The sequence below is a fragment of the Tachysurus fulvidraco genome, chromosome 6, assembly GCF_022655615.1.
Source record: "Tachysurus fulvidraco isolate hzauxx_2018 chromosome 6, HZAU_PFXX_2.0, whole genome shotgun sequence".
Classification (NCBI taxonomy): Eukaryota; Metazoa; Chordata; class Actinopteri; order Siluriformes; family Bagridae; genus Tachysurus; species Tachysurus fulvidraco.
Window position 1 is genome coordinate 28776320 of NC_062523.1, and position 20666 is coordinate 28796985.

The window sequence follows — 20666 nt, forward strand, 5'->3', positions numbered from 1 at the left end:
TGGGTTCATTAAAAGGGTTTGACCTTTGACCTGCATGTTTTCTACGTCCTATCAGAACAGATCACTTTGATATTTCACGTTTATCTTCGTGCGTTTGTTTCATTTTAAAATGTAATTCTGATAGACTTCATTCTCGGTTCAACGCCTTTGTTATACTGTAAACAACGATAGTGTAATTGACTGTGATTGTTGTAAATGTTGAGGGGCTGGCAACCCGGCTGCCAGTTTTTTACAGTGTAAACAGTATTTTTATTTAGCCGGAAAAAATGCTTCAGTTTGTATATTTTGTCCCCTATATATTTACGTGCTGTTTGCTAGCGTTGCTCATAAAGCCCTGATGAACTGCACATTTAATCTCCAGCACTGAATGTTTGAGTATGTTTTTTTTTTTTACTTCTTCTTTTTTTCAGATTTAGATGACACCAGCTGTGCTTATTTCTGGGTAGATGGTGTCTCACGAGGAGCTCGGAATTAATGAGAAGGACAGTCGCTGAAGGGTACGAGGGCAGAAGTGTTCCACTAGCGTTAAAAATGGAGGCGGGTGATCTTTGTTTTTCCGAGATTCACATTAATCACCGAGACATGAAAGCAGGTTCCTGTCGAAGAGGCCAGCCTCTTACCGGACCTTCGGCGATCTTTTCGTGTTCTTTTTCCAGAGAGAGCGTCTGTCAGGATTCCTCGGACGTCGTTTTGTGATTCCAAGTAATTGATTGTGTTACTGTAAACAGAGGCACAAATGAAGCGACACCCAATTGCCTGGTCAATCTGTAACGGCAGCGGAGACGGATTTATATAGTAAGACAGATACTTTATTGATCGTGTGAAAGAGAATAATGAAGAGCTGGACATAAACAGGAAGAAGTGGAATGGGACACCAGGATTAACCCCGATGCAAATACAGACAATAAGCAGACTGACTGTTGTCACTGGAAACATACTGTATAGGGGATGTCGGAGCTTAGTGGTTAAGGTGTTGGACTACAATTCAGAAGGTTGTGAGTTTGAATCCGAGGACCATCAAGCTGCGTCTACCAAATTCTGTAAATGTAGCACGTCTAAAAAAAAATCAGCATTTACATGGCTTTCTACCAGAAAGCCAGTTCTCCATGGGGAACCAAATTCAGTTGGCCACATCATAATATTTCCTTTTCATATTTTTTCCATTAATAACTCAATTGTTTTATACCTCAGTTCGGCATGTGCTCATTAGTCAGCACGCTCACCCAAAAAAAAAACACCGCTCATCTACCCGGAGATCAGATTGAACGACACCTGCAAATTGCTTGCCTTCTCCCCTGCCGAGCCATTTCTTTCCCCTTGTCTTCTCTTTCTCGTTTTCCACTAAACCACAGCCACGATTATTTGCCTTGTTTGGAGCCCCAATAAGGACGGCATTCGAAGAGGCCGTGGATAGAAACGTGCCCCCTAAAGTGTTAGCACCGCTCATGAGCAAATTGCAGATTTCTCAAGTGCTCCTAAGCGAGGCCTGGAAAATGAAAAGGCGTAGCCTTGAGCCTTGAAACTAGGTGATAAAGATAAATTACAGCGCCACAAGGCCTTCTTATACAGTACGTCGTAACAGTATCTCAGGGTTTCCGCCGCAGCCAGAAGCCAGACGACGAGGTCGGTGCTCTGTAGACACGCGATAGCAAGCTATACATATGAAATCATGATAAAGAGAGAGCGCTGGAATATTATTGACACATTATTTGTCATAGAGAGGGGTAAGAGGACGCGAGGCAGAGACTTGTATTTTGCTTAGACTGGAGTGACAGAAATGCCACTGGGAAAGAGCATTTGTTTACCTGACAATAAAAGAAGTGGAGGAGAAAAAAAAAGAAGAAAGTGTTAGAAACCGTCGGATTAAAGCGGCTTTGCGGGACGGGTTTTAACAGGCCCCAGGCTCTCCCTGCTATTTCTCAGCAACCTGAGGGCTGTTTCACTGCTTTATTAGCTCAAGTGAAGTTTGATAGATGACCACTTGGATGCTGGAGGGACTGTAAAACGCAACTGAGGCAAAAACCGAGATGCCGTTGCAATCTGATGGAATTTCATTTAAGAAATAGCGAAGGACAAAACAAGCAGGTCCGTTAAGCTGTTTTTAAAAAAGTCTACGTCAGGACCATATACAGTACAGCGACTATCCGCTTCATCGCAAATGCCTAACTAAGTAGTAAAGCTCAGAACAAAAAAAATAATCTGATGCGGTCACTAGGGTTGAGTCAGCATTGTATTATATTCTTCTACACAATTCTACTGCATATTCTATTCGACTTAATAGAACAACTAAATTAAATGTAGCATAAGCGGTAGCTAACGCTTTATTTTCTCTCAAAACTCTCTGAACTTATGACCGTCTTTTTTTTCCAGAGTTAGCGGCCTTAGATTAGCAGTTTGCAAAGATAAAATAAAAACACAAGACTTTTAGACTTCATTTAATGATCCTGTCGTGCTTAGATAAAGATGATAGCGATGATAACGATGATTAAGATGATAGATGATAAGGCCGAGTCACATGATCACATCGTTTCCGATCACTCGATGTCGCTTTTGTGTTTGAGTCTTTTATTACTCTTCTCTTCGATTGGATTATTCTCATATTATTATTTTGATGATTTATCTTGAAGAGCCCTTAGGCTTTAGAAAGATGTACCAAACCTAATTATCGGCCTTTTTGTTATTTGCGCCCATAAAAACGTCTGGAAAAGCCCGAGCCAGGCTCCATGATTAGGAAACACAATATGGCATATTGACTAAAGGATGCGTAAAATCATTAATTCCTGTAATTGCTAGTTTAAAATGCCTCGTGTTCCTGTATCGCTCTGACGTCTAGGTTGCCCTCTGGCTTCCTCACAGTAAGAAAGATAACTATCCTATTAGCTTCTGGTAAACATCACATCAAAGGGAGTAGGAAGTCTCGTTACAGCGCTCGTATCCCTTCAGCTCCCGCTGCCGAGGCACACGCCACGGACCCCTATTCCGCCTTATGGAAATGTCACCAGGCAGGCTCACATTTAAGCCCGAAATGAGAAAAGTGGAGTTATATCTCTGCTGATGTAGCGACTGTGACTCGCTCGAGTTTCACTAGATGCTCGGCCAAAGGGTGCGGACAAAGTGGCAATTTGTGTCGAATCATACGCGGTCTTAGCAGGAACGCCAGGATTGGTTCGGAGCGGCTCGGAAAGAACAATTTTCAAATAATGGATGAAAATGTCCTTTTAACCTTTCCTCAGCTCTTTGAATTTCACTGTTTTTCTCCCTTTATTTATTTATTTATTTTATTTTTTTTGGGGAACCCTGCTTAAGAAATATAATACGTCCTCCTTCCTTTTTTTTTTATTTTTTTCTTATTTCCCAAAATGCTCACGATATCATTTAAGTGCGTCTCGGTACATTTTCAAGCACTGGTGGATCAGTATTAAATTAGATTTTATAGATTTTTACACTCCTATTGAGTTTTCTTTTCCTTTTTCCTACATCTATGCCAGGCAGCACAGACTTTGTACACTACTGTACACTAAAGCAGGCTCAATCGATGCCTTTAAACAGTAAAGTCTAAGAATAAAATTAAAATCAGAATCTGTTTAAAGGATTGGGGGAAAAATCCGTTTTTGTGTGTGTGTGTGTGTGTGTGTGTGTGTGTGTGTGTGTGTGTGTGTGTGTGTGTGTGGCTGTGTGTTTGGAACACGAAAGTATGATGTTTGTGTGAAGATTTTCTTCTTTTTAGGCTACAAAGCTTTAATCAGGACACTACTTCCTTATCCCCAGTGTATATGTTACTAGCTTAATAGTCAGATGTTTGAGCTTAGCGGTTTATGTGTTCGGCGACCGCTTAGAAGGTTGTGAGTTCGAATCTCAGGTCAACCAGGCTGCCGTTGCTGGGCCCCTGAGCAAGGCGCTGAATAACTCAGTTGCTCAGTCGTGTTTTACGAATGTAAGTCACTCGGCATAAGTGGTTTTTTTTTTTGTTGTTGTTCTGAGATGCTTTTCTCCATGCTACATTTGTAAAGAGTGATTATTATAGAGACTATAGATGTCCTGTGAGCTCGAACCAGCCTCTCCATCTCCTCAGAGCTCTCCTCTTACACATCAACAACAAGCAACCTGGTTCCATTCTGTGTGAACTATAGATATCGTCGTGTGTGTGTGTGTGTGTGTGTGTGTGTGTGTGTGTGTGTGTGTGTGTGTGTGTGTGTGTGTGTGTGTGAGTGTGTGTGTGAGTGTGTGTGTGAGTGTGTCCCAGGAGATTTTCTGATATCAGCCTGTCTCACACCATCAAACATTCCACGATCAAAGTCACTGAGATCAAGTTTTCCCCATTCTGATATTTCACGTGGCATAACTGTAGCTTTTGACCTCTATCGCTATGATTTTATGCATCACGCCGCTGCCACGCGATCGGCTGGTCGGATAGTCGCATGAACAAGCTGGGGTTCTGGTGTCTTCTGAGGATTTTCTTCACTTCCGCTGCTGACATTATTTAACAATACCTCCAGGATTCTGCAAAATCAAGCAAAACCTCACTAATGCTAGGAGCTTGGGATTTATTATCGAAAATAGCCAGGGATTTTATGCGGATTTGAGCCCGAGACGTGTCCTGTGACATCATATCGCCACGATGATCGTCAAACATATATACCGCTATAATAGAAAGACATTACATTTGAAATAAAAAAGCAGAAATAAAAATCACTCCGTGATCCCGGTGGGATTGAATTAAAGCCGTTGCTGAATATTGAATTATGATAATGTGCTAAATGCTTGCTGTCTACATGCTTCCATTGTGGACGAATTGGACAAATTTAATTTTGGAAATTTGAACAGATTTTAAGGCTTCGGTACGTGGATAGAGAACAAAATGTCACAGGAGAGCACAGAGAGTATTATTGTCCTGGAATTAGACGTAAGCTCCGAGTACCGCACAGACAGAGAGAAATGATGCAACAAAGCTGCAGCTCGGCGTATTCAGAGAGGACGCCACTGAGAATGTCACTCTACGTGAGTACTTCAAAACCCAAATGGCACTTCAGCTCTGAGTGCCTTTAATACGCTTCTGGAAAAAAAAAAAAGGAGGGCTCTTGATACTTTGCTGTTAAGGAAAAGCTGAAATGTCATCGTACACATACCGTACGTCTCGGGGTCTGTTCTGTACTTACAGTAGCAGTGGGCAATAAATGTGCTGTAATTGACCTCCTTTTTAAAAATAAATAGATAAATAAAGTCATTACAATCAATAAGAAGTACCGATCTTTTACATTGTTTGTTCCGTTATTAGAAATGTTGTTATCGATAGTATTTACGACTCATGTTAGGTGTAGTTAGGGGTAGTAAATAAATAAATAAAAAGCTGGTAACTGACCTTACATACGCTAAATTCATGAATATGCAAATTTTTGCAATACATATGCATCAGAATGTCTTCTTTAGAGCAAACAGGAGTCTTATTTGCAGTTTTACTTCCCCAAAAAAATAAATAAATAAAGCTATATATTATATAGAAACGTATATTGGGGTTAGATAGAACCGTCGAGGTTCTTTATTTATGGTTCTTTAATCCAGAAATCCTTTACAAAAAGGTCCTATAGTAGCTAAAAATGTATGTATTAATGTACAGTATGTATTTCTGCTAGATTTTGAACATGCTTGCCTTGTACACAGCTCACTGGCATTATATTATTATTATTATTAGGGGTCAAGCCCCGAAGGGGCGTAGACATCTATTGTTATTGTCGGTTTTCTTATTATTCTTCCTCTTCTTCTAATGAAGTCAATGGCAGCCTATAGAACTGTACGTAGGAAAGTTATGTAATTTGGCACACATGTAGAGGCCAGTCTTATAAGTTACTATAGCAACTATGGTGTGTCAAGCTCAAACCCTCTAGCGCCACCAACAGTCCAAACATCCAATTATGTTCATCGTGAGGCTGTATCTTCAATATAGCTGCAAGTATTGGGTGCTAATATCAGAATCAGCACGACAGTGACACACACACACACACACACACACACACTCACACACACACACACACAGACACACATAGACATTTCGCAACGTTTCGTTACAGCGCCACCTAGTGGCCACGAGATTTTCACGTTAAGTTTTTTTTACGAATGCAATGCCATATCGTTACGAAACTTGGTATGGTTCATCAGCGACATATTCTGAGCGCATCTGATTGGCTTGATCCCAGAATCGATGTTTGCAGCTATATTTATTATTATTATTATTATTATTATTATTATTATTATTATTATTATTATTATTATTATCACAAATAGATACCAAGTAATTACTCGACACATTAGAAATGAATGAACCCTTTAAAATTTCTATATAGAATCTTTTCACAGGCCACAAAGAAAACAGTAAAAAAGGTTTCAACATAGAGATGTTTCTTCTAATACTGTAGTATTTGTAGTCTGTAATACTCCGTAGTTTAGTTTCTGCTCATGCCAAGTCTACGAAGTCAATAATAGACGTTAACAAGGCAGTAAGCAGTGTCTGGTTTTAAACATTTCCCTGGTAAATTTATCACTTCAGGTGGGTTTAACTGTCGTGAGAATGTGATCCGACCAGGAATCGATCCTGCAGGAAGTGAAACGTATATGAGGAATGTATATAAGTGGAGGACAATTTCTCTTATTCCCTTTAGATATTTAGCTCCAAACTGAGTTCGAGGACAGAATTAAGTGCTACGTCTCCGGAATCCTTGATATTATGTAACGATATAATTATATATCGTTTATAAATCCCATTTTATTCTTTCTTACTTTCCATCTTCACGCCTGAAACTCAACACCGGCTCCTTTCTTTTTAGGTTCATCGCATCGCGTCCGAATCGATGCTCCCGTAAATCTGTCGCTTTCAGGATGCTCGAGATTTTCTGTCTCATGCACCGACGGACACACGGTGCGACAAAACTCTACTCCTCTTTTGCATACATACATATATATATATATATATATATATATATATATATATATATATATATATATATATATATATATATATATATATATATAATACACAGTACAGACCAAAAGTTTGGACACACCTTCTCATTCAAAGACTTTTCTTTATTTTCATGACAATGAAAATTGTAGATTCACACTGAAGGCATCAAAACTATGAATGAACACGTGTGGAATTATATACGTACATAACAAAAAAGTGTGAAACAACTGAAAATACGTCATATTCTAGGTTCTTCAAAGTGGCCACCTTTTGCTTTGATTACTGCTTTGCACACTCTTGGCATTCTCTTGATGAACTTCAAGAGGTCGTCACCTGAAATGGTCTTCCAACAGTCTTGAAGGAGTTCCCAGAGATGCTTAGCACTTGTTGGCCCTTTTTGCCTTCACTCTGCTGTCCAGCTCACCCCAAACCATCTCGACTGGGTTCAGGTCCGGTGACTGTGGAGGCCAGGTCATCTGGTGCAGCACCCCATCACTCTCCTTCATGGTCAAATAGCCCTTACACAGCCTGGAGGTCTGTTTGGGGTCATTGTCCTGTTGAAACGGTGGTGTGTCCAAACTTTTGGTCTGTACTATATATATATATATATATATATATATATATATATATATATATATATATATATGTAACACAGAAAACCGTCACATGACTGTGCAGCTCATATAAAGTGTGTATGATATGCTGTAATGCTGTAGATTTTCCTCATGCTAGCTCATCAGATATCATTAATACCGTCTGTATTATACATCATCACACTCGGTGCTCCTGGTGTAATGAAATCTAAGCTTTTAATCTAATTGATTAAACTGCTTACTTGATGCAGCAAGAGTGTGAGAATGATCACATGACAAAAAAAAACAATCTTGGATCACATAGATTTATTCATTGTGTAGTTCTGGTTGGGTTTTTCTTTCTTTCTTTCTTTCTTTCTTTCTTTCTTTCTTTCTTTCTTTCTTTCTTTCTTTCTTTCTTTAAAAGGAACTGAACTGTAATTTAATGCGCATTTTGATAATTAATTTGGAAAATGAGACTACCTCATCCATGACTGATGTCTAGTCACACAAATTGGCAGCCAGAGGGCTGAGCTGGTTCATTATAGAGCAGAGAGATAATTTTCACGAATCCATCACTGAATGTTATCTGATGACGACGTGGCGGTAAACAAAAGGACGCACGTCCGCCTAGCTCGGTCTGCGAAATACCTCTCCTCGTTGTGATCGGCGGAGTGTGAAAGAAAGTCGGAACTGTAAATAACAACAGGATCTTATCCGTTAGATTTTTTCTTTTTTTTTTTTTAAATCAGGATCGAACGCCTGATAGATCAGAAAGGCCGTTATTCATAATAACACGCTCTTCATCATCTGACGTTTCACACTGTACTGTATATCCCTAAACCCTGGATTATCCTTCTTCTTATTTGCATATTTACATGTCAGCAGCCCTGATTGGATAAATCCAGCATGAATCCGCTTTCTCACAATTTCACATCAGTGATATAATAAAGTTCAGGTCTGCGGTCCTGCACACGAGCAGGTATCTTTATCTACGTTGCTACGTCTTGGTTATCATGCGATATGAGGCACACGTCGTTCAGTTTCCGATTGGGTGTCTGTTGCTAGGCAACAAGCCAATCGAACATCGCACCGTTTCACCCTGTACACCTTCGGCGCTGCGACGTGCCTTTAAAATGATAAGCTCCGTAGCACGATTTCATAAAATTACACATACTACTGTATAAGAAACGTTCCTCTACATGGGGCTGATGAGATCCTGAGATTAAGCGCAGTGTAAAAAGCCCTATTGTCTTTAAGTGTGTACAATAGTGTGTCTTTCTTGTGTACAATATCTACCTTAATTCAACGGTTATGTTCTTACTTTGCACTCATAAATACTCCTCGGGACAGTAACGCTGTGTCATTCATCGCTCCGATGTCGACATCTTCTCGGTATGAATGAAAAGAACATTTCTTTCTGAGAAAATAGTCCCTTTATTTTTTTTTTTTTGGTGTCCATTCGGAAAGCTATTGGAGAAAAAAAAGCACAGTGGAGTGCAGAGTACAAAACAGCACCCAGGCTTTAGAACTGTGAAAAAGAAAAATGCCAAACAGAGAGAGAGAGAGAGAGAGAGAGAGAGTAAGAGAGAGATGCTAATGCTTTTAAGGTAAAATTCAACTCTGCGTTTTGCTTCGAAACGCAGACGAATGAGCGAATCTTCTCGATCCTGAAACGAGCGTCGTGACACTGCGCTGATCACGTGTTCGAAATCAATCGCTTTCTGACCTGAGTGTTAACTTAGAGCTTCTTTATGGAGTTATCTATCAATCTATCTGTAAGATCGAGGACGTTGTTGACTGATGAAATTACGAACAGCTTATGTACGCAAATCTGTTTCGTGCCACAGATTACTGTTAGTAATCTTGTATAGTGCAGATTGCATGATCTTGTAGGACGTATAAGCGTTAAATCTTGCACACACACACACACACACACACACACACACACACACACACACACACACAATGCCACAGGCTTTTATAATACAGCGCAGTTCATTTCTTGAATCTGATTGGTCACATGCCGTGGATTAACTTCGTACTTCAGTACTGTACTCTTTCAAAAAATGAATGCCCTTGTCCGAATACATCATCGTTTCTATAGCAACAGCTCTGAAATTAGGACTCGAAAACACAAATTTTTCATATAGTGAATCTTTGTGTTGGTGTTTATTTACCATTTATGGAAGAAGCTTCTAATCTCAGTGTCTTAATCATCTAATCCCAACACAGGAAAGTCTTTAGGGGAAATTACTGTACATGTTAGTGTTAGTGTCTTGAGAGCATGTCTATGTCTTATTAGCATCAAGATGGAGAAAAACAAACAAACAAACAAACAAATAAACAAATAAACTCACTCACAGGCTGGTGAGTAAGGAAGCAACTATTTTTAGTCATATTTATAGACGTATATGTAATTGATATAAGTTAACATTAATAATAACATTCACCAAACAGTGTGGTTGAATGAAAATAATCCACTCTGATGCTATAACTGCCGTAGGACTCCATCTGTCATGTGTTATTCCTTACGTAACACAATGTCATCTGTTTACTTCTACAGACATCAGAATGCAGCTGAATTGGTCTCCGCTAAAAATGTTAATGTTAGTTCAATTTCCCATCGGAGGGGAACAGTGGGTTACGGCTCATCGGGTTTGCATCTCGTGGGTTGGAGGTTTGATTCCCACCTCCAGCTTTTGTGTGTGTGTGTGTGTGTGTGTGTGTGTGTGTGTGTGTGGAGTTTGAATGTTCTCCAGGCGCTTCAGGGGTTCAAGTACTCAGCTTTCCTCCCTAATAGAAGGAGAGTGGAACTAGGTATACGGATAGATATCTTGAAACTGTCTGGAGTGTCATTCTGCTCTGTAAAAGTTTTGGCACCCCATCTGGAATGTCCCCTGGGATAGACTCCAGGTTACCCATGACCCCATGTACAGTATGATAAATCCTACAGACGTTGGATGGATATTTCCTAATACATAAACAGACCTGTTACCTGGAACAGAGAGTTCTATAGAAACAATCTCTGTTATTAAACTCTCTGGAAAGATGGATAGATTTATCCTAAACGAGAGAACAACTCCCTGAGAGGACATGAGGAAGAAACCTTAAGGAAAAAAAAAACAGACTAAAAAAATACTTATTTGTCTTTTATAACTATACTGTAGAGTTTAGATAAAAAGTTTGTTGGGGTTTTTTTGTTCTATTTTGTATTCATTTCTTATTGTTAATGACGTTTTGTTTTAAAGAGGTTGTTCCTTACAGTGTGTTTGACAAATAAAACCTTGAATATTGAATTGTTAGAGCTTTAACTTCAGCTAAACTTAAACATTAACCTGAACATTTCAAGCTGAAGGTATGAACCGTAACGCGTTCGGACTTTCCCGACTTTTCCGATTTCTTTCTTACCATTTTTTATTTCAAACTTCACATCTTGGGGGGCAGGGTGGCTTAGTGGTTAGCACGTTTGCTTCACACCTCCAGGGTCAGGGTTCGATTCCCGCCTCTGCCTTGTGTGTGTGGAGTTTGCATGTTCTCCCCGTGCCTCGGGGGTTTCCTCCGGGTACTCCGGTTTCCTCCCCCGGTCCAAAGACATGCATGGTAGGTTGATTGGCATCTCTGGAAAATTGTCCTGTGTGAGTGAATGAGAATGTGTGTGCGTCCTGTGATGGGTTGGCACTCCGTCCAGGGTGTATCCTGCCTCGATGCCCGATGACGCCTGAGATAGGCACAGGCTCCCCGTGACCCGAGAAGTTCGGATAAGCGGTAGAAAATGAATGAATGAATGAATGAATGAACTTCACGACTTTTAGCCATATTACTGTGGATCATAAATTGTTCCTTAGTAAGTGAATGTCATGTGCTATTCAAATCACCCAACATTGCCTTCTTCTTCTTCTTCTTCTTCTTCTTCTTCTTCTTCTTCTTCTTCTTCTTCTTCTTCTTCTTCTTCTTCTTCCTCCTCCTTTCCCCTCACTCTCTTAATTCCTTTACAGTATCTGCCCTACCGAACAGGTATCAATACTTTCTAAAGAAAAAAAAAGAAAGTTCATGTCGTGATGCACATCACTGTTGGGCAGCATCTATTGAACACGATGTTCCAAGGTTACAGAGTCGCGTCTCGGCTTCAAGGCTTTGCGGGGAACTCGGTTGAATAAACGCCGTTACGGTAGTCAAAGGGCGAAAGCGCTCTCATTACACTTTCATCCCTTCCATTCGTAGCGATCGCTTGTACAGTACATCAGACTTTTCTTCCAGGATTAAAGAGTTAATACGTGTATTCATGTCAGCACCAATTTCTACACTTATACAAAATGACCCCACTGATCTAGATACAGAGCCTGTTGTCCGAGTTACCACACACCGATAGCGTACAGTACGTTAGCATTTTTTTTTTTTTTAAATGATAAAAGATTGATATTATATAGATGATAAATACTTCTATTTACATATTCACTACAAAGAGGCTCGGATATTAGAGCTAACATTTTCATTACTGATTTCATTTGAATATTATTTGTGTGTGTGTGTGCGTGTGTGTGTGTGTTTGTGTGTGTGTGTGCGTGTGTGTGTGTGTGTGTGCGTGTGTGATGACAGAATGTTTTCTCACAGCTTTATTTACCCGAATATGACCACAGTGCAACCGTCTTCCAGTTAATTACACGTAATGTCTATATAGCAAACACATTAGAGAAAAAATAAAACACTGAATATTACTGTAGGTCTTGTTATCATCCTTTGCCTTTAAAAACAGAATCGGTGAATTCAGATACACATGAGTTTCTGGTACATTATTACAAACATCGTGGAGAACCTGTTATAGTGCATCGGTCGTATTAATTAACACACACACACACACACACAATTATATATAATGTACACACAGGTATGTAATGAGTGCACCTGGAATAAAGAACCAGGATTTCCGTATTTAAAAAGGAATCCTGGGTTATTTTGTAGCATAAATACATATACTGCTTGTCTCAAGCTTTTACGTTTGAAGCAAGAAAAAATTCATCCATTCATTCATTTTCTACCGCTTATCTGAACTTCTCGGGTCATGGGGAGCCTGTGCCTATCTCAGGTGTCATCGGGCATCAAGGCAGGATACACCCTGGACGGAGTGCCAACCCATCGCAGGGCACACACACTCTTATTCACTCACACACACACACACTACGGACAATTTTCCAGAGATGCCAATCAACCTACCATGCATGTCTTTGGACCGGGGGAGAAAACCAGAGTACCCGGAGGAAACCCCCGAGGCACGGGGAGAACATGCAAACTCCACACACACAAGGAGGAGGTGGGAATCGAACCCCCAACCCTGGAGGTGTGAGGCGAACATGCTAACCACTAAGCCACCGTGCCCCCTGCAAGAACAAATTTCCCCACGGAAATCCTTTTTTTTTTTTTGTCTTTCTACATTTGTCATGAAGTTGACCGACTTAAGGAAAATTTTCCGTCAGTTAATTTAATATTCGGTTATTTCCAACCACGCCAACAGATTTAATCTGATCACGATTGTACAAATATTTGTCACAGTCTTTGTGACGTTTTTTTCTCCTCAAACGCTTTGATTAGTGCTTACACAACAGTCAGGGTTTCTGTGACTGAAAGCTGATCGGGTTTCTGTCCCTCAGTAGTTTAACGCCATTGTGTCTAAAAAGGTTTCTGAACTGAATATAGAGTGTCGCAGGCTTTTATTTTAGTATCGATATTAAGTCCCTTCAGGATTTCCCCGCTTTCGCCATGGCAGAAATTAACAGCAAGTCAAACAAACTATACGATATTCGGAGAAGCTTGTCGCATGATGTCATCACAAAACATCATAGAAAGTCGTCACGGGTAGAAGTTTAAAAGATGAAGCCGGCATTTGAAATTAAGTATTTTTGGACCCAAAAAAAAATATATATATATATATTAATGCCTAAGAGCTAGTACACTGAATTCTGAGTATAGCTAAAAATATTTATCTATTTATTTATTTATTTGTTTGTTTGTTTGTTTGTTTGTTTGTTTGTTTGTTTTTCCTGATGCCCATTACACAGTGATGCATTAAAAAAAAACAACATTAAATTATTGTAATAGAAATTTAGAACTGGCTGGTCCATGATGAGAAGTTAATAAAATATAAGTATATATAGTTTGTTTATATATATAGTAAGTATATATAGTAAGTGTATATAAGTATAAGTAAGTATATATAGTTTGTTTATGGTCTTTCTCCAGTCGTTCGTTAGTTCTTGTGTTTGTGTGTTTTACGTGTGTGTTTGTTAGCTTTATGCCCTCGTGAGAAAATTGTTCCCGTACGTAACTATAACTCGGTAGAACTTTCAACAACTTTCAGTGAATTGTCTTAGAATGCTGATCGACTAAGATTAAAAATGACACATGATTTAAAAAAAAATATCAAGCATTCAAATTCCATCAACGGAAATAAACACTGTGATCTCGACGCGTGGATTTCTAACATATTCCGCTTCCCCTGCGGCTCGAGGTTCAGTGCCTCTCAGCAGGGGAGCTGCGTTTTAAAAGCTTCCAATGTTTGACCTTATAATGCTAAAATGAACAACTCTATCATGCTAATTTTCTGGTCAAAAGTCCAATGACCTCCTTCTTAAATCACACATACACACACACACACACACACACACACACACACGCACACACACACACACACGCACACACACACACACGCACACACGCACACACACACACACACACACACACACACACACACACACACACACACACACACACACACACACACACACACACACACACACACAGAATCACTGCAGTTTAAACCCAAATCCCTGCACAATTGTGAGCCTCACTAGTGCAGTAAAGACCTTCCTGATGAAAAAGGTGTAAAATGTTATCTTCCTGTGATACATTTATACATCTGTCTGTCTCGCTACCATCCAGGGAATAAATATACACGCACTCTGTGTCGCATCATAGCTTCACGTAGCTTCGCTTTAGATTTCCGTTATTCTACTACATTAGCTTGGCGTGCTAATGTGGTAGCTTAGTGTTTAAGGTACCGGATTACGGATCGAAAGGTCATGGGTTCTAATCCCAAGGCCACCAAGCTGCCACTAAACCCTCATTTGCTCAGCTGTTTAAATGAGCTAAATGTTAGGCGCTCTGGATAACAGCACCTGCCAAATGCTGTAAATGTAAATACAACCTGAAGCCTTTCTGGAAACTTGTGAATAGGTTTCTGAGAACAATCGTGCCTTCTTTAATTAACTAATTTAGGCTTGTAAATGAATAATTATTGGGTTCTGTGAAGATAAGATGCGTGTTATCTTCACAAGGTGGTGATGATATCTAAAGATGTCACGCGTAGCCGAGCTTGTACACATCGTCGAGGGTAACGAGGTGGAATTAATTTCTGTTGGATTATGTCCTACAGTGTTCCTCTTTGCTTCCTGGTGTCTTCCTGTCCTAGCCCTGCCCTGACAATGCTCCTCGTTATTGCTCACATCTGTTCCCCATTGTGTGTCATTCTCCGTCTGTGTGATGTTCACTCATGTTTCCCGTTTCAGATATATTCCCCTTTTTTTATTGTTATAATAATCTCCAGGGATTCTGGGAAGGCTTTGCATTAGATGCCATGGGGATTTGTTTGTTCATCCAGTTACAAGAACATAATAAATGAGATCAGACACCGAGGAGGTCTGGGATTCGATCGGCGTTCCAGTTCATCCCAAAGGTTTTCAGTATTGGTTCGAGTCAGAGTCAGAGTCAGGGTGAAGCTCGGTTTGCTTTGTGCACAGAGGTGTTGTCGTGCTGGAACAGGTTACGTTCCGGTAAAGGGAAATTGTAACCATCAAATTTGCAGAAACTCTTTTACTTTTGTCGATAGAGTGTGATGAACGTGATTAGAACAGTGATGCACCAATAACAGACAACTTCTCTAAAATCCCCATTCACAGTGAGGATTGTATGACTGCTGGATTCAGCATGTGTCATGTCATATATCATGGGGCCTTTTTACACCCGGTCACTTCATTGTCATTCGTTGTCTCTGATCCGATAGATACAGAATCTGATTTGTTAAAACTGTTCCATTTACATCAGGCCACATAAACGCGACTCGGCGAATCGGATATCGATCCGATCTTTCTACTCCCACCCAATATGCAAATATATTTTATCTCATTTCCGGGGTAATTGAAACGGAACACACTTTGGTGTATGCGGTTGCTACAAATAACAGCATTTACTGTTTGCTGCATTTTCGCTGTCAGCAGCAGTGCGTTTTAAGACCCAACGAGACGCCTGGGTGAAAGATCGGAGCCAGCGCTGGTGGGAAAACATGTTTGTTTCTGGCGCGATGCACGACTCGCGAGTCACCTGCGAGTGACGTACTTCCGTTTGGGAGGAGTATAGCGCTGACGTATGTGGCTTGAACAACCACATTCATTTACACCTGTCCAGTTTCATCTGAAACACGTCCCAGACCACCTCCTGAAGGGGTTTGAACCATCGGATTTATATCTGTCTCGAAAACGTTTCGCAGGGCATTTAGACCTGGTCTTTTTACCATCGGATAGCTATCTGATCACAGAAAACGCATGAAGTGACCAGGTGTAAAAAGCCCCATAGTGCATAATGATACGCAAAAGTCTATGATGTCACAAAAATAGCACCGAACTTAATAAAGTTACAGACAACAACATGGTCGTAACCAGAAGACGTGATAAACAGTCAGCTGAGACGGCATGTCAGAAATGGATGCTGGGTTGTTGTTTTTTTTGGGACATGTGTAGGCAAAAATGAAACATCCATGGATGTGGTTTGAGATGCGTAGAAATTCTGTCCTATGTTCCATGTTTGTATTTATATATATATATATATATATATATATATATATATATATATATATATATATATGGTGCTATTACCGTATGTTCGGTGAGACGTCCCACCTCCTCCGTGTCCCCTGTCACTCATGCTACATGTGTTTTGTAGGAGATAATGATGTCATCATCAACTAAAACACACACACGGGTCATTTATTTCCTGACTGAGTTCAGCCCCAAGTACCAGTACGTCCCCTGCAGGTATTCTCAGGTTCGGTACCACGTGCGTTTCCCCGCGCCACATTACAGCTTTCACATTAGCAATTTTTCATCCGCTTTGTTTCAGACTGAAAACCACTTAATTATCCTTACAGGTAAAGAACTCATAGCATTACAGTATCAGTCAGATCAACATCCATGTACATCCATGTACTCACAGTAAATACTGTAATGTAAAGGAAGTTAAGATTCAGCTCATGTTCTAGTCAAAAGCATTCAATTCCACTCCGAGACAGTTTACTGATTTTCCTGCTCACAAAAGCCCTGATTCAGCTCAGCAGTTAGTTAGTTATAGGGAAAGTCCAGGTCCTCCAGGGCTGGAGCTGATGAACCCTTGCTCATAATCTCACAGCTGTCACCAAAGTTAATCTAACACTTGTTTTAAATGCTTGGCAGCATTCTTTGTGATTCTGTAAGCTTTTAGAATTATTGATTTTTTTTTTTTTCAGCTCCGTGATGCGTGACTGACTGCTACCAAGGAACTAATAAAAGGCCTCAAACAAATACCACACAAATGCAGCCCTGACTAGAGGAAAGGACTACGGGTAAAAAAAAAAAAGATCGGTAAGAATAATCTGGAAGCTGGAGTAAAAAAAAAGACACAATACAGTAAATAATGTGGACTTTTGTAAGCTGAAGGTTTTTAAAAAATAAATTCAGGTAAAAGGAAAAATTAGATGCATTTTTGTAGTTCTGTCATATTGGGAAATTGAGGTCAAAAAGTTCCACTTGAATATGATAATTCCCCACTTAGTCCCACCAAAAATTTGGTATTGTTTTGGGGAAAAATCCTTAAAAAAAAAAAAAAAATGTATGATTTTTTTAAATGCAAATTGATCAGATTTTGTGCTTTTTTTTCTTAGAAATCTACTTGAATTGGTGAAATTGCAAGTAGACTAGAATTGTAATTTTTTTACTGGTGAAGACGCATGTCCTTTTTTTTCTATTACAGATGTTTTCATGTTCAGGTCACGCGTGTTGTGAGGTCACATGACGCGTCTCAGCTCAAATCCGCAGAATAAAGTTTTTAAGTATTCGCACTTTCTTTTGAATATCTCAGAGTTTGCTTGATTCTGCGTCCATTTCAGAGGAGAGACGGAGGACTTGCGATCCAAAATAGAACAAGTGTGTCCAAGGAGTCATAAAAATAAATAAATAAATAAATAAATAAAAGTTTTTATCTACTTCTTTAAATACTTTCAATGATACTGAAAAATGTATATGTTCAAACTTTGGGACTTGACTTTTATCTTAGCTGATATCTTGTTTTTTTAAAATGCACAAATGTTTGTCCTGGCAAAAAAAAAACAAAGGTCCATCTCATGTCATGTTGGGACCCTTATCTGTCCCCGAGCTCCTGATAAGGTGCATGTCGTTGCCTTAGCGAGGACATCGGATCTGAAAGGACATCCCCTCGTTAGGCCACTCAGAGACGTTGGACGCTTGCGGAGAGACAGCAGACGGCCATTATCTCTGTCACCTGACACACACGACACGGCCGAGGCTTTACTCTTTAATGTCTTTGTGGTAAACCTGAGAGCATCCATTTTGCTTGTCCTGGCTGTTTCATCCGATCCTGTCAGCAGGGATTGTGGGGGCTCATAAATGATGGAGGAGGTTTTTATCGTTCCTGTTCTGTCATATTTTGGGGATTGTAGAGCTGCGATTTGCAGACAAATGAGATTTGATCCTTCCGCAAATATTGGATGTAGTCTCTGCTTGATTACTTGATATTACTGCAGAATTTTCAGAGGGTTTGGGCTTGATGGAAAGGTTTCGGTAGAAAGAGTGATTTTTCGATTATGCACTAGGCTTTTTATTATCCTTATTGTTTACTCTCTGCTGTCTGGCTACATTCTGAGAGGGAAAAGAAAGAGATACTAAACTGTAAAGCTTTTCTTCCCTTATCTTTTGTATTTAATGTTTAATATGTATCTCTGACCTGGAAATGTTGAGGTTTGTACATTAAGAAAAGATTAGAGGTGCATTAAAGTTCTTTCTGTGATATTGAGACTTTTTTTTCTTTAACAGTACCACCTCAGCAAAATGCAGAGATAAAGTTTAGCACATAGTTTATTTTATTCTTTTAAACAACAACTTGTGCAGCTATTTTTTTTTAAATAGATAGTTTGCAAATATATATTTTTTTCCAATAGCCTTCAGAAGCAGGTGATGAAGGATTTCCAGTCATTTTTTTTGCCTAAGTAACTTTCTTTCCCTGCACAGGATTTTTTTTTTTTACATTTCTCTCTCTCTCTCTCTCTCTCTCTCTCTCTCTCTCTCTCTCTCTCTCTCTCTCTCTCCCAATATTATTAGCACTGCGTCCTGGGGTCCTGAACGAACCCCAAACGACTCATTATTGTACATATAGCGCGTGCTTTGTCTAGGACTGCATTATTTCATACCTCCTGCGCGCAGTGCACTGATGTAGGGAACACAGTGCGTTTGGGACTCGGCCTTTGTCGATCCCTTGGGTGGAAAGCACCTGGCTGTGCCCCGCTGTTATAGCTCACTATTACCACCCCCTGGGGAAGGGGGGGAAGAGCCATGCAAAAGACGGATGAGTGATGAAAGGACAAGAAATAAAATGGGTGACTGAAATCAACTCAGGTTCTAACCGACTGATGATTGTCCGAAGTGCTGAGAGCTGAAAGACGCCTACAGTGAATTATCTCCAGCAGCCCACAGACTTATTGCTTCCAGCTGCACACTGTGGGAGTCATTTCATTCATTCATTCATTCATTCATTCATTCATTCATTTATCTATCTATTTATTTATTCATTTCCCACTTATTGCTTCCAGCTGCACACTGTGGGAGTCATTTCATTCATTCATTCATTCATTCATTCATTCATTCATTCATTCATTTATCTATCTATTTATTTATTCATTTATTCGTTATTTTCCAGTATTTATTCCCTACTGAAAGCTTTCAGTCTTCCTTTGTATCCACATAACTTTTTTTTTTTTTTTGCCCTCACACTCTTCCTCATACCCCAGTGTTACTAATCACCTGCAGGTATGAATTGTGTCTTACAGGGTTTCCGTGTGTACGAGTTTGATTTATAGAAACGCAAACGTTCGGAGCGAAACCGTGCGTAAAGGTATAAGGAAAAACCCCTGGAAGGAAAATGCATCATGCAGCGCGCGAGAATGTTTTTTTTTACATTTTTACACATCACCTTCTTGGACACCTCCCTGAAACTGACTCAGAGAGAGAGAGAGAGAGCGTGTGTGTGTATGTGTGTGTGTGTTCCGTTAATGATCCGTGAAAATGAAATTATGCCATGTGAAATGTTGCGCGTCTCATTAAAACGCGCTAATTACCCACTGAAAGAAGCTTCTGGGTTTCCTAACTTGTTGGGGAAAATAAGAAGTGTGTGTGTGTGTGTGTGTGTGTGTGTGTGTGTGTGTGTGTGTGTGTGTGTGTGTGTGTGTGTGTGTGTGTGTGTGTGTGTGGACTTACAGTGCGCGGCAGCCATGGCTGAGCTGAACACGGCGAGCAGAGACGCACCGAGCGCACAACACCGCCACTTCTGTAACTCCATGGCCGCGTAAAAGCTCAGGTTATATCCGTAACCGAGACCAAAAGCGGACGTATTTCCGAAGTGTGCCGCTGAAGTGTTTCCGCCGCGACACCCAGAGCCTCTGTGTACAGACAGATGTGAGCGCTGACAGCTCCGTGGTCTGCCGCCGGTGAGAGGAAATGCTCAGTGAGTGGGAAAAACAGACGGTCTTAAAGCCACGCGGCTCTCCCTGCGCGCATCTCTCTCTCTCTCTCTCTCTCTCTCTCTCTCTCTCTCTCTAATACACAAACACTCAATCACACACACACAGCCTCTCTCCCTCTCTCTCTCTTTCTCTCTCTCATACACAAACACTCTCAATCACACACTCTCTCTCTCTCTCTCTCTCTCTCTCTCTCTCTCTCTCTCTCTCTCTCTCACTCTCTCTCTCTCTCTCCCTCTCTCTCTCACTCTCATACACTCTCAATACTCTAAATCACACACACACAGTCTCTCTCTCTCTCTCTCTC

General features: G+C 40.3%; 1 protein-coding gene across 2 annotated transcripts in view; it reads right to left on the reverse strand.

The window, feature by feature from the left end:
* cntnap5a (contactin associated protein family member 5a) overlaps window positions 1–20408 on the reverse strand; it is a 115231-nt gene extending 94823 nt beyond the window's left edge. For both annotated transcript variants that reach the window (XM_027152383.2, XM_027152382.2), the window contains exon 1: window positions 20097–20408. In XM_027152383.2, coding sequence (XP_027008184.1) covers window positions 20097–20178 — 82 coding nt within the window. In that variant the 5' untranslated portion in view covers window positions 20179–20408. The remainder of the gene's footprint in view (window positions 1–20096) is intronic.
* Window positions 20409–20666: the final 258 nt, after the last annotated feature.